Source organism: Siphateles boraxobius, unplaced genomic scaffold (assembly GCF_051911475.1).
Source record: "Siphateles boraxobius isolate OS27281-9 unplaced genomic scaffold, OSU_SipBor_1 18, whole genome shotgun sequence".
In the NCBI taxonomy this organism is placed as follows: Eukaryota; Metazoa; Chordata; class Actinopteri; order Cypriniformes; family Leuciscidae; genus Siphateles; species Siphateles boraxobius.
Window position 1 is genome coordinate 11,614,053 of NW_027508788.1, and position 15,645 is coordinate 11,629,697.

At 38.4% G+C, this 15,645-nt stretch overlaps 2 protein-coding genes across 8 annotated transcripts in view; both read right to left on the minus strand.

Moving 5' to 3' along the window:
* The window catches only part of sema4d (sema domain, immunoglobulin domain (Ig), transmembrane domain (TM) and short cytoplasmic domain, (semaphorin) 4D), a 63,621-nt gene extending 61,671 nt beyond the window's left edge, over positions 1-1,950 (minus strand). For 2 of the 6 annotated variants that reach the window (XM_077233514.1, XM_077233515.1), the window contains exon 1: positions 1,700-1,950. The gene's annotated coding sequence lies outside the window, so the exon portion shown is untranslated. Of the gene's footprint in view, positions 1-1,554 lie in introns of all 6 variants that reach the window. The other 4 variants (XM_077233510.1, XM_077233513.1, XM_077233516.1 and 1 more) reach the window with 3 other exon arrangements.
* A 5,973-nt stretch (positions 1,951-7,923) lies between these two features.
* Positions 7,924-15,645, minus strand: part of LOC143741129 (synaptic vesicle glycoprotein 2C) — a 46,442-nt gene continuing 38,720 nt past the window's right edge. The window contains exons 10-14 of one of the 2 annotated variants that reach the window (XR_013204948.1): positions 15,449-15,582; positions 13,491-13,694; positions 13,005-13,164; positions 10,019-11,536; positions 7,924-9,104 (exon numbers count right to left, since the gene is read on the minus strand). Coding sequence is in view for 1 of the 2 variants with exons in the window: in XM_077233495.1 (XP_077089610.1) it covers positions 11,353-11,536; positions 13,005-13,164; positions 13,491-13,694; positions 15,449-15,582 (682 nt within the window). In the remaining variant the exon portion in view is untranslated. Of the gene's footprint in view, positions 11,537-13,004; positions 13,165-13,490; positions 13,695-15,448; positions 15,583-15,645 lie in introns of both variants that reach the window. The other variant, XM_077233495.1, reaches the window with a different exon arrangement.

The window sequence follows — 15,645 nt, forward strand, 5'->3', positions numbered from 1 at the left end:
CACATGACCTCATGACATTGTTTCAAAGCAGCTTTACAGAAAATCCTGATGTTGATGTTAATCTTAATATTTTCATGAGTTATAGTTGCATTTAGCAGATTTGAGCTAGGCAACAATATAGTTGCATTGTGTGATGATATAAACAATCAAACAGTTGTGATCTTGCTATATATAGGCTACTATTGCCATATGTGAGTATATACTGTATGTATGCAGATGAAGTTAAACATACTTATATATCCAACAGAATTTATAATTCTGCCAAATAATCCAATCAAATGCTTTAGGTGATCTTTATTACATGTATACTGTATAAATACTGCTAAATAAATAAATGTAAAATGCAAAAACACATGTACAAGAAGTAGGGTATGCTATTCTGAACATAGCACAACTCTATATTGATGGGAAAAACAAATCAAAACTAAACTTAAGATTTAGTTCTAGCAATAAGAATCCTTTTTATCTTTTAATAACATTATCGTGTGCTTTTGTTTATTAAATTTCAACACGTTTTACAGCAAAAGACCAAGTAGTCCCTGAAGCAAAGAATAAATTATATCATTTCAAGGGTCAGTTTTTAGGCATTAGGGGTCAAGAGGTCATGGACACAAAGGCATTTAATGATAATCCTCCGCTGACAGCCAACAATTCACGTCAGGCTATATTCTTCCACTTACCAGCCACTTTTACCTTGCTTCTATTTTAGACGCTTCAGGCACCTGCTCTGAGAGACACGAGAGTCTCCAAACATGTTTTAATAAACTAGATGAAGATTCATGCAGTTTAAAAAGGAGCACAAGCAACAGAAATAAACTGACAAAGATACATTAACTGTGTCGAAAAATGCTCTATGTCTGCATATAGTTGACATGTCAAGCACTGACATCCTTTAATGTTTAAACTACATGCAATTATAAACTCATATTATTAACTGACTTGCATGTAAAATTGTACTACTTTTATTTCTACTATGCATATCATTCATAACAAATGACCATTTAAATTAAACTACAAAACAACAAAAGGGTGATTAAAACTTCACTTCACACATTTATATAAACTTTAACCTAAATGTTGATGTTCAAAATGATGATGCTCGTGTCAATACATTTGCATTGCTTACATAGGAAGTTGTAAGTTGTTACAAACACAACCTGACTAGTTCTCAACTAAAAAAGCACAAAGAAAGAAAATCTGTTGTGGTCTCATTTGAGCAAAATGACTCTTTTGTTGTTTAGATGAAAAGTCTGGGATAATTTATGCGAGTTTGACTGCAGACCTCCACATGACCCTAAAATGCCAGACTAACATAAAAAAACACAACTAAACAAAACAGGTTCACCCCGTTTGAATTAACTTCTACTAACAAACAATTAAAAGGGAGCGACAGCAAATAAGCATTTGATATTTAAAAAGAGCAAATACTTTTCTTTTGTTCGGTTCTTTCTGATCCAAATACAAAGAAACACTAAACTAACCGCAACTTAAACGCGAACAAACAGCGATATACGGTGAAACTGAAGTGTTTTGTCGTATAAAGGAGGAAGAAACCTGCTGTAAACGATCCAGGCGTGGAGGAACAAGTGCAGCTCAAAGTCCTAAACCCTCTCGAGACCAGAGTCCATAGAAACCGGAGAACAACAATCCTCCAAACCTGAACACAGACACTGCGACTGAATCCCGCACAGACACTCACCCGGGCGCGTGAAGAAGGAAGGGTTCCGGTCCTCCGCGCGGGCGTTAAACGTTTAAAGAAGTTTAAAGAGTTTGTGAGAGCTGATGCCGTGACCTGACGTGCTTCTCCCTCTCAGCAATGTTTGTGTGTGTGTGTGTGTGTGTGTGTGTGTGAGAGAGAGAGAGAGAGAGAGAGAGAGAGAGAGAGAGAGAGAGAGAGAGAGAGAGAGAGAGAGAGAGAGAGAGAGAGAGAGAGAGAGAGAGAGAGAGAGAGATCAGCAATCCTGAGACGCGTATAAACGACCAACTATAGAATAAGTTGGTTTTGTTAATATACTTTTTTTCAATTGTATTTTTATTTGATACATTTTTGATTTTAAAACATTTTTTAATTGAACCCAGTTGTGGTTAAAAAAAATTAGGTTTTATGTTTTTAGAAAAATTACATTACTAAATTATTCAACAAATCATTTTGTGATATAACAAAACATAATAATACATATGTAAACCTTAATTCTTGATGCCATGTCAAATAATAACATGAAATACTTTTAACTGTTAGTGAAAATTGTTATATGTGGTAAATAACATATACTATGTTAGAACTTGCAACAACAGCTTGGGCAGTTTCTGAGAAGTTGATGGAATGATTAAAGCGAACATCACACATCAGTAGTGGTGTTTTGCTCATGAATGATTCAGTGTTTTTACACAAATCGATTGAGTGAATGATTCAATGACTCATTCATAAAGGCAGTGGCTGTGTCCGAAATCGCCCCCTATACCCTTAAATAGGGCACTTTTTATGGGAACAGCCATTTGTAGTGGTGTCCGAAACCATAGTGGACATTATTGAGTGCACTTATTCAATCCCACAATGCACCGCAATAACGAGTGTACAACCGATGTACAGTACGCTCAATGGCTAGAGAATAGGCAGAATGCACTGTGACGGTTGTGCCAAATATATTCCTGCGTGGATAAGTGGAGTAATGTAGAGGATAGTGAATGAGTGTATAGTGGATGATTTCAAACACAGCAAGTCAATTGTTTTGTAACTGAACGAATCAGCGTTTTTTAATGACTTGGTTTAGTGAATGATTCAATGACTCGTGCTGTGTTTGAAATCTCCCCCCTATACCCTCATTCACTATTCCCTATATTAGTCCACTTATATAGTCCCCTTGATGGAATGAATGAAAACGAGTGAGTGAATTCGGACACTGAGTACGCCGGAAGGGCTGACGCGGTGCATTTTGTGATTTAATGTGTCAATTCGATAATGTCCACTATGGTTTCGGACACCACTACAAATGGCTGTCGCCTCAAATAACGCCCTATTTAAGAGTATGGTGGCGATTTCAGACACAGCCTCAAAACATTAATGTTTTTTTTTTCTAAGGCATGTTTATAAAAGCTACTGAACTGTCCTTATTGAACTAATCCTTATTATGGGTTTATCTAAGCCCTGTCTGTGAAACCAAGCCATAGAGTTATTGCACCTATAGAGTCATTGTGTTTACATAACAAGCATTTAAAAGTGTTGTCTTTGGCTGAACAGTGGTTATAGTTTTACATAAGCTCAGGAACCTAGATTTGCTTTAATCCTGGACAGTTTCTCCGTTTAGGGGCTCTGTGTCTCAAACTATGGGCCTTGACATCACACTGGATGTTTATAAAAAAATAAAAAGCGGAAAAAGAAACATTTCTTTCGCCACTAGCAAGCGGCAAGAAAGAAATGAAAGGCGCCTTGTCAAAAGGTCAAAGGTTATGTGACATTTTCAGCTCATGGAGGAGTGAATCAAAACAGGAGTGTGGAGGACAGAGCAAGTGTTGTCTTTCATTACAAGGCAACAGAACGACAGAAAGAAACTGCATTCATTCATTATCTACATTATTATTATGCTCATTATTTTTGAAAAAGGAATATAGTCAATAAAGTTGCTTGTGTGCACTAGTTTCATTGTTTCAGGCCAGCGGCTCTGGATATTTAACTTTGATGAGCCGTGCAAACAGTTTCCATCAGTTTTTACAGATTGTTTTCACAGAATGACCCTTTAAACTGCTTTATCTGTTATCTACGATCTGGAGGAATTTTAAAAGAAGAGATCTGATGTAATGACACTCCTTACACAGATAACAGTGGCAAACGAGCTCATAAATCAGCTGAACCGATGGCGAATCACTGTATGTTGCGTGTGACCCTGTACGTCACGCTCTGAGTGCTGTGTGTAACGCTGCTGTACATGTGAAGCATGAGCGTAAACATGCATGAGTTGAGTTCTGTATGTCAAAGACACCTGTAAGGCCTGGGAATGTGAGGCATCTCTGAGTAAGAGGGACAATGTACGATCAGATCTGTATAGATATGAAGTACACAGTACAGGAATCCTAATGTCAACTAGATTTAAACAGTTTCTGAAGAAAATGTGAGCTGTGCTTGTCTAGGAGGTTACCACAGCGTTTCTTTATGGTTGCTAGGGGGTTCTAGGTGGTTGCCGAAAGAGTTAATACTGTACGTGGTTGCTAGGGTACGCTATGAGGCTGCCATGGGTGTTGCTAGGGTGTTCCTGGTTATTGTCAGGGAGTTTCTATGTGGTCGCTATAGTGCTCTAGGTGATTGGCAGGGCGCTGGTATGTAGTTACTAGGATTGTCTGGGTGGTTGCCAGGGAGTTGCTATGCATTTGCTTGGGCAGGGAGTTGCTATGTGGTTGCTAGGGTGTTCTGGGCAGTTGCCAAGAAGATATCATATGGTTACTAGGGTATGGAGTTACTATGTGGTTGCTAGGGTGTTCTAGGAGGTTACTAGGGTGTTCTAGGAGGCTGCCAGGGTGTTCTGGGGGGTTGCTCTGTGGATACAGTACTGCTCTAGGTGATTGCCAGGGCATTGCTATGTAGTTGCTAGGACAGCGAGGTTGCCGAGGATTTGCTTTGTGGTTGCTAGTGCAGGGAGGACGCTAGGTGGTTGCCAGAGCTTTGCTATATGGTTGTTAGGGTGATCTAGGTGGTTGCCAGGGATTTGCTATATGGTTGTTAGGGTGATCTAGGTGGTTGCCAGAGATTTGCTATATGGTTGTTAGGGTGATCTAACACCCTAACAACCACAACCTGTACTTGTGTACATGGTTGCCAGGGATTTGCTATATGGTTGTTAGGGTGATCTAGGTGCTTGCCAGAGATTTGCTATGCGGTTGTTAGGGTGATCTAGGGGGTTGCCAGAGATTTGCTATATGGTTGTTAGGGTGATCTAGGTGGTTGCCAGAGATTTGCTATATGGTTGTTAGGGTGATCTAGGTGGTTGCCAGAGATTTGCTATATGGTTGTTAGGGTGATCTAGGTGGTTGCCAGGCATTTGCTATATGGTTGCCAGAGTTTTCTGGGTGGTTTATTGCGGTCTTTAAACAGTTAGAGATTGTTCAGATCAATATTAGCAATGCCAGTTGTGCTTTCCCCCCCTTAAAAAAACCCAGTAACTAATTTCTCTAGAATACATTATGTACATGGGCCCTATTTGTTCTGCTGATGGAGACATATATGCATGTTTTAATATTAACCAGTAAACTGTGGCATTCCTGCACTGCAAAACCTTTTAACTGGCAAGCTAAGCTTCTTGAAACTGAAGCACAAGTGAAGCAGCAGCAGCAGGTTCCCTCTGTTATTCCTGAACTCAGCAGCTGCTGGTGATTTAACCCCGGGATCGTTCTCTGAGGACGCTGATATGACGGATAATTGGACAGATGTGTTGTTTTTCTTCTCTTCTCCCACAAGAGTAATTACAGGAGAGAGTGGAGATCTGATCTGAGTTCATGGCCTGTATGTGTATGAATAAAGTCTAACTATTTTGATATACAGAAACACTGCCATCGATGGTGGATTTGAGGAATAAAACATTTTTATGCATTAAAAATATACATAGTGTTATTTTTATATGTGCCATTTGGCATGTCCCTTTGTACTCATAATGCAAATAGTGCAATTCAAATGTGACATTTTGAATATCCTGCTGTTTCCCAGCAGTAAATGCAATAATCCTTATCAGAGTGCATATGATTATGTAAATATGACTTTCCTGGCACATGACTTCAGCGTACAGTACATCTCTTACACAGAATCTAATCATTTTAAACATTACAAAGCATATAGTTGCAGTCCTGCTGATTGGTCAGTTCACATAGCTATGATTTGAAACAGCTGTTCAGCAGATACTGTGCGTGCAAAATATTAAACACCCTCACCCCTTTCATTGCAGCTGCAGTTCAGATGATCTTGTATATAAGCCGAGTTTTACACCATAACAGCATGTCAAGCCTTTCCAAAGCTTAACCAGGGTTGAGTAAGAGCTCAGAATGGTTAAGTAGTATTAATAGTTTAAAAAAAAAAGTTATATAATTATATATTTAGCAGATAGAACTCTGATTGAAATTGATATTAATAATTGCTATTTTATTTAGCATATTATAATGTATTTTATTAAATAAAATGTATGGTTATGTTTAATGTAAAATATTATTATTAATAATAATAACTACAAATACAAAAGGTTTTCAGCACTTCGTGCTTGAACATCTAATAATAATAATAGGCTACTGCACCTTGAGGATGATGTGAACTGTTTAAGCGGGGATAAACCATAGGGATAAACTCAAAGACAGTGAGGGTGAAAACAGAGACAGAGACAGGCGGGCTGGCGAGAGTCTAGTTTCACTCGAGCATTCCAGCAGGATTAAACTGTCCTCGAGTCAGTCACAGACAAACAGATTCAAATCTGCATGTTATTCCCGAATCAAACACCACATATCAAGAACAGATACACACAGTCCTGGTCCAATAAAAGTTCTGGGCCTGAGAGGAGTTTGTGTGTCGCACTGACGCAATGCGAGACGTTTGGAGTTCGTGCGCCATCTAGTGCCGAACAGGTTTATTGATCACTCGTGGTCATCATGAAAATATAAGCACGTTTTTCTAACCTTTTTAAGGTGTATTTGTGTTGTATATTACTATTATTACACGATTTATTTTATATATTAAAAAATATAATAATAAAACAATTATTATTTATAATAATTAGTCATACAATTCTGTCATTATAACAACAACAATAATATAGTAGGCTATATTTAAATGTAAATATTGTATATTATATTTTTTATATTAATATTACCACGAGATCATTTTAATGCACCCACGTTCGCCACTAGAGGTCACAATAAGATACATTTTGACATTCACTTGTTTTTAATCAATTCAAACAGGTTATAAATAAAATAATGGGGGGGGGGGGGGGGGGGGTATGCGTGATACAAACGGGTTGCACCGTTTCCGGTCCAGGTCTTTTTGTAGTGCTTCGTTAAATATAGACCTGTTTTACTCAAGATGCCTTCGAAGGAGTGAGCAAAGATGAGCATAACCAATATCCACCGCATATGAAGATCTGTGTTTCTCCCTCTTATACTCACTAACATTCCTACATCAAAACTAAATATAGCGTCAACAGGAAAAATAGTTAGCTAGGATTAATTAGCTGATTAAAAGTCCATATCGCCGTCAGTTCATACTGCCGTTAGAGGGATGATTCACCCAAAAATGAAAATTCTGTCATAAATTACTAACCCTCATGTATTTTCAAACCTGTAAGACTTTCATTCATCTTCAGAACACAAATGAAGATATTTTTGATGAAATCTGAGAGACTTCTGTCCCTGCATTGACAGTCTATGCAACTACCACTTTCAAGACCTAGAAAGGTAGTAAAGACATCATTAAAGGAATGTGACTCCAGGGGTTTAAGTTTTATGAAGTGACGTGAGTTCTTTTGCAATTATACTTTGTAATATGCAACAACAAAAAAAACTATTTAACAAAATAAACAGCATAAACTACACCTGTTCATGAGAGCACCACAAGGCATGTGTGTTGTGTTGAGGCAAGAGCAGACGTTGTTGCATTAACGTGTGTTGGAGAATAATGTTTTATAAATGAAGTGATTATGTTTGGGGTTTTTTTCGCATTAAAACCACTCGTTGCTTCATCAAATTAAGGTTACACCACTGTACCAAATTTTTTCTCCACCCAAAATATCAGTTCATACAGAGTCTTAATCGATTCTCATCAGATTCTGCTTTGATATTTTATGATATATTACACCTTATCCCACTCGGAGACAGAATGAAGGATGTAACTCCTAACTTTTATTCCACAAAAATGAATTTGGGGTCTGTTTAAAGGAAAGAAATAAGCAGACACTCTTTAGTCTTATAATGAAACTCTTTAATAGCAGTACATCTGGATTCACTTCAGTTCCGTTCACACTGTACATGGCACTTTTCTCTCTCTTTTCAAAATAAAATCAGATATATCCGAGAAATCTGGCCAGCAGTGACGGCAGACGTGTCGTTGGCATGCCAGATCCACAACCAATCAAAACCCATTTCAGAACGACATCACACGCTCACAATAATGATACATTCATCTTTCAAACCGAGAAATAAACTCATGGCGAAAGCACGACAGACAAATCACTGCAACACAAATCTCAATATGCACATGCACGGGTGTATTTATTAACAAGATATCATGTTTCATTTGTTTGTGTGGAATTTTTCATATAGGCCACTTGAATTTGTTCAGAAATGAATAGGCTATAAAAAACACAAGTTCAACTTTATATTGAATATATTTCTCTCACGAACCGAATTTGTTCAGAACACCTGCAACTACACAAAATCCTCTTGTTAGCTCAAATAACACCCCAAGAATCACACAACCACCCCAAATAAACACCTATAGACAGAAATGAATGTCAGTAAATACAAGATATCTACACATACAGTACACATGAGGAGACGTTTGGATACACATCTGACCATGAAAAAATAATGTTTTAACTCAACAGGCAACACTTTACAACATCTAGACGTGTACAGTAAACGTTGTCGCCAGTGATAAGTTCAAAACAAGTGTTTATCTTAACTTTCCCGACATACACACGACAAAATATCATTAAATTAGGCCAGAAACAAACCTCCACTCTAGTTCTCCATCTGAAAGGTCTCAGCGTTGACTTGTGTAGAGTTTGTTTCTGCTGTTTAGTGTACTTCAGTGCATGTAGACAGCAGCAGAAGAGATCAGACCAGGCTGAATGGCTTTTATTATTTTATATGATGCGGCCGTATCACGTCTAGTCATATTGCACAATTGCATGTATGAAATTTCCAGTGCAATGTGATGAAATGGCGAAACACGACATTTTTTTCCCACCTATTCAAGCAGTAGAGCATTAGAAATGCACTCGGTTCTGCTGTACGATGGATCGCTACAACCTACGAGAAGCCGACCGGAGGGATTTAAGAGGAAGGAGGCACGGAGAGGAAGCAAAGGCCATTCAGTTTTCAGAAGAAGAGTTCGCGCTAGACTAGGGTTATCAAGACTAGTGATGGGATTTATGGCTCTTTGAGGGGATCCGGATCTTGGCGATCCGTTCCTTACAAAGAGCCGTTCAAAAGAACGGCTCTTTTGGCTCTTTTTAAATATTTAATCAGTTTTAAGAAGCCAGCTTGAGGGCATCTCAGTTTATCCTGGAAATAATCACTGGGAGGAATGATGAGGTGAGATTTGTAGTCAAATAATTTAAACTCAGATATCACACACCAATATCTGAGTTTGAATTTTTCTGAAATATAGATTATTACCTCATTTGTCATGTGTGGACTATATACCATAGGGTTGCACAACATCCCTCTGTTTAGAAAGTGACATCACTATTTTGGATTCACCTTTAGTACAAAGTGTGTGTATGTGTAAAGCTATGTTGACTTATGTTATTCATACAATACCTACTCACAAATAAACATAAAAAACAAAGCCGGCTGCAATGAATTTCTGTGCAAATCAGCTTTTACTACAAACAGTAACACTTCCACACAAGAACATTGTTATCACACAAGAACATTTTGATTAAAAAAAAACGGCTCTTTTGGCTCTTTTTAAATATTTAGTCAGTTTTAAGAAGCCAGCTTGACGGCAGCGCGCACAACTCCGCTCCTACCCAATGACAAAGGCACGTAGGTTTTTTTTTCCATTGGAGTACTCACGTAAAGGATGGGCGCGCATGCACAACTACTATCATCATGCTGTTAGGCAGTAGTACCCCTGCGCTGGGTGCGCCCCTTCCCCTATAACTGAGGAGCTAATTTGTGTGCATCTGTGTGAAACACGCATAGGAAAAAAAGAACGACAGAAAGAACGGCTCCCCTCCAGCCGCGACTCGGCTCCCATCGTTCATGTTTATGAGCCGTTCAAAAGAATCGGTTCGTTCACGAACGTCACAACTCTAATCAAGACGCCTTTAACCCTTAAACCAAGAGAGAGAGAGAGACACACAAATGAAGTCCGTTTCAGCTACATCGACGACAAAGTTCACGAAGGCAAGAATGAAGTCGAAGCGTGTTCTTCCGCTAGCTAAATCATTATAAAAAGCAGAAAATGTAAACTGGATAATCGTTATCGTATTGTTTAAGAAATGCAGTAGCGGCCTTTGCAATGTTTCAGCCGTTTCACTTCACACAAAAATGCTTTCAAAAAACAAGAAATGGTGCAAAAAAGTCTCAGTATAATTTCTTGTTTTTTATACTTACAAGCAATACCACGTGAGCAAAAGTGCTGTTTTCCCGAATATCAGCTCATTTGCAAATGTGATATTGATTTTATTGAACAACTCAATCAACAATAAGGTAATAGGCTATTAGGTGACTTACATTTTAGACACACTATTGTCTATTGTCCAACGAAAATAGTAACAAACAGTGGAGCCATTGCACGAGCAACACAGATTCTGAATGAATCGTTCTAATGAATGACTCACTCACTTCTGCTTTGTCCCTGAATGAATCAACCGTTTTGAACGAATCGTTTGACTGAATGATTCAATGACTACTGCATCCGAAATCGCATACTTCCCTACTATATAGTAGGAGAAAAACAGTATGTGACAAAAGAAGTGGAAAGGGGAAAACGTACCCGGATGATCTATTACTTCCTGTTCTGAAGTGTGCATATGATGGACTCTTTACTATCCCATGAGGCCACGGTAGAGGATTTGCCTCTGTATTGCAAAGGCCGCCTCTGGCCACCGGAGAATCGGACCTGACGCTACCAATAAAAGCTGTTATCGCTAATGTCTACACTTCTAAATGGCCTTTTTACTCTTGTTTGAGCATTTCAAGGAAATTAAGTAGTGTTTTGATTTTAAAAATTAAAACAAATATTAAAATCACCTGAATTTTTTGTATTCAGCTAAAAATAAAAAAGATAACAGTTAAAAAAATAACAGTAATAACAAAATTGCTGAATTTTCTAAATAAATAACTTTAAATAATTCTTTCAACCCAGATTGGCTCACAACTCGCAGTCTAAAAAGAGATTGACACGTTTTCGTTTTGACACTTCATACCATTTGATTTACAGCAACGAAGGCATCATAATCCAGGTTTAATCTAAACTGGGCAAGTCAAAAGCTAAACCAATAAAATAAATCCATAAATAATTGTTTATTAGTAAACAAACAACAGACTTTAAATGAATAAAGAAAGCAAACACATCACAGCCGCTGGCTCCACCTGCACCCGGAGCGTGTTTCCTTGGCGGCTCAGAGGTCAGAGGTCACAGGTGTAGTGGGGTCACATGAGGACGTTGGAGCGGGTGTCGGGTAGTCTCAGACCCACCAGGCCTCCGCCGACTAGCACAGTTGACGCCAACAGGATCGGGATCGATTTCGTGATTCCCACCAACGAACCAAATATTACATTCCCCAAGACTGCCGCCAGTTTACACATGGCATTACAGAAGCCGAATCCAGTTCCTCTGCAGACCAGAGAGACCAGCAGCATTAGCAAGATCAGCAGAGATAGCAATATCAGCAGAATTAGCAATATCAGCAGAGCTAGCAATATCAGCAGATTTAGCAAGATCAGCAGAGCTAGCAATATCAGCAGAATTAGCAATATCAGCAGAGCTAGCAATATCAGCAGATTTAGCAAGATCAGCAGAGCTAGCAATATCAGCAGTATTAGCAATAGCAGCAGAGCTAGCAATAGCAGCAGAGCTAGCAATAGAAGCAGTATTAGCAAGATCAGCAGAGCTAGCAATAGCAGCAGTATTAGCAATAGCAGCAGAGCTAGCAATATCAGCAGTATTAGCAATAGCAGCAGAGCTAGCAATAGAAGCAGTATTAGCAAGATCAGCAGAGCTAGCAATAGCAGCAGTATTAGCAATAGCAGCAGAGCTAGCAATCTCAGCAGTATTAGCAACATCAGCAGAGCTAGCAATAGCAGCAGAGCTAGCAATAGCAGCAGTATTAGCAAGATCAGCAGAGCTAGCAATAGCAGCAGTGATAGTACTAATACGGGTACTTTTATAGTTAAGTTGCAGTAAGCTTTGACGTCTAAAAGTCCACAAAGTTGTGAATAAAACAAAGAGTTTTGGAATATTCAGTGTGTTGCTTGTGTAAAGCAACTTCTATGTGAAAGTGGTTTAAAAGTAAATCCTACACAAAAATATTTTTCAGTGTACATGAAACTCGCCACTGATAATTTACTCAAAAGTATTATTATATTAGTATTAGTATAGGGTATTATTATATTATGTTTTGTTTATGTTATTAGGATGACAGGATCAAATATATTAATAAACATTATATATATTATATCAATGAATTTTTACACTAAACGGTTATACTATAACAATATAATAAATATAAATAATAAATGTAAGTCATACACATATTGTAATTATAAAATTAAATAAATGATGTTGTTTATTTATACTAATATATGATTGCATTGAAAACTGTCCTTTTTTAATTAGTTAATTAGTTAAATTGTTAGAATGAACAGATACCCAGAAGAACATTAATGTACTGTAGCAATGCTATTTAGTACTATTTTATATATTTGTTATTATTTAAAAAAAAAGTTCTTTAGTTTTAATATTTTTTAATTTTATGTTTTTTTTTAAATATTCCAACTTAAATTGAATTTATTTTTATTTCAGTTTTTTTTCCCACTTAGTAATTTTAGTTATTCAACTTAAACTCATTTCAGTTAGTTGCCAAAGCAACATCTCTAATTTCTGTTTTAAGTTCTTCATTTAAAATTAAAATTTATATACAAAAAGTGTTTGTAATAGTTGTAGTTTTAGTGAATGATAACAGCCCCCCACTGTGTCTTGATGCTCCACAGACGTCAATGCATTAGTGACAGTTGACTTTAGTCTTAAAAATGTGTATAAATGTTTGCGCTCCATGTTTATTAGTGACAGTGTGTCCGTTCACCTCCTGTCGGTGGGATAGAGTTCGGCCGTCACCACGTCCAGTGAGTTCCAGGCTGATATACTGAGTCCGTTATAAAGGCAGAGCATCGCGATCATCATGGACTCACTGGTGCCGAACCACAGGAAGAAACAACTGATGCCGGACAACACCATCGATCCGCCTGAACACACACACACACACACACACGCACACACACACACACACACACACACACACACACACACACACACACACACACACACACACACACACACACACACACACACACACACACACACACACACACACACACACACACACACACACACACACACACACACAGACAACAACATGACATCAGACAACAACAACATTTAGAATAATAATAATAATTTGTTACATTTATATAGGACTTTTCTAGGTTCCCAAATCGATTTTTTTCTAATTTAGAATGTAAAATCTTATTAAGAATGTGGTGAAGTTGCAGTTCACTGGTGATGTCATCACCTAACATGCTCAAACGGCCCACTTTATCCATGAGGAGGGCGGAGACGATGTTGCCTGGCAACACGGCCAGCGTTCCCAGGAAGTTGATGAAATACACCCAGTACGCGCTGTAGTCGTCATCAAACGTCATCTGACAGCCAGTCTTGTTGTGTGCAAACGTGGAGTTGATCACAGAGGAGCCGATGAATTTTGAGTCGTCGATATCTGGATGAGACAGACGGAGATGATGAGATACATGACAGATTATCAACTTATACTTAGACAGACAGATAGACGATAGATGATAGATAGATAGAAAGATAGATAGATAGATATATAGATGGATGATTGGTTTAAAGAGAGAATGATAGATGATAGATATATAGATAGATAGATAGAAAGACAGATAGATGATTGTTTTAAAGAGAATGATAGATAGATAGATAGATAGATAGATACTGTACTGCCCTCATCTGGTCACAGTTTGAAGCACACTCTATCCCTCTATCACTCTATCCCTCTATCACTCTATCACTCTCTCACAGGAGTGTCTTTAGGGATTTAACCTCTGAAAAGCTGTTAGTGAATTTGAGCATGTGCAGCAAGTCTCCATCTCTCTATGAGCTCACGCCTTCACTCGTTTCATTTCATTACAGACATGAACTCAATTTCCCATGAGGCATCAGTCTCACTCTCTCTTGTGTTTGTTCTGCTGAGGCTGTTTGTGTGTGTGTGTGTGTGTGTGTGTGTGTGTGTAGTGGGTTTTCCTGAGTCAGCCAGACCCTGAAATGACCCCATCGCTGTCTGCTCTTACTCACTCATGCACTCTCTCGCGCACACACACACACACACACACACACACACACACACACACACACACACACACACACACACACACACACACACACACACACACACACACACACACACACACACACACACACACACACACACACACACACACACACACACACACACACACACACACACACACACACACACACACACACACACACACACACACACACACACACACACAAACAGCCTCAAACAAGCTCCACAATTCAAACTAACTCACAACATTTAACTTTTATTATTTTCAGAACATTCTTCAATAAAGAGTTCTATACCAAACCAATCAATTAAAATTTTTATTTGAATTTGAAATGATAAAGAATCCCTGTTTCTATGGTAACAGTAACTTTCAGTGGATTAATCTTCAGGATGATGGCTAGTGAAGAACTTCTACAGATTAATAAACCTGCTCAGGGTACATGTGTCCTGAAATGTTTATACTGTCTTTGCTATAATTATTTACTCCATAAAGATGATGGTGTCTGTTTCAGGTCTTCATCATATAATCACTGCCCACCGCTTTTATCTTTCATCCTGTTTTTCATCTAATGCATCTGCTGGTCTTTTTGCCTTCAAATGCATATAAATTAGAATCAATTTGAACTTCAAAGCCTGTGTCTTCTCGTGGATTGTGAGCAGCAGTGAGATATTTCAGCAGCAGATCTCTGATACCTCCAGAACTCACACTGAGAGCCACAGATCCACTACAAAAGAGCCCTTTCTCTGCTTCTTTCTTTGCTGAAATGGAACATGGTTGAGTTTCATGGCCCACTGATCCCAGTACTATAAACCAATCACACTGCACAGCCAATCAGAACGCACAGTTTCTATTAGACAATTAAGTTTAAGCCTTTCAAACACACACACACACACACACACACACACACACACACACACACACACACACACACACACACACACACACACACACACACACACACACACACACACACACACACACACACACACACACACACACACACACACACACACACACAAACGCTCCACAATTCAAACTATAAACTATATATATATATTTGAGATAAATTAATTACATTAATACCAAAACATGATTGTTTAAATGAACTGTCAGACCTGAGCAGTATATTTGGGCGCACTGGTACCTGTGTTGTAGAAGAAGCCGTCTATGATGGTGCAGTTTCTGAAGACGGAGCCGACGGAGCTCACGTCCTCAAAGTAACAGCTCTGAAAGCTGGAGTCCATGAAAGTCACCGCCTTAAACTTCATCCCAATAAACCTGGAATAAAGGACAGGAGAGCTCAGTACTCAGCTACATCACACCTTCAAATATAATGAGAAA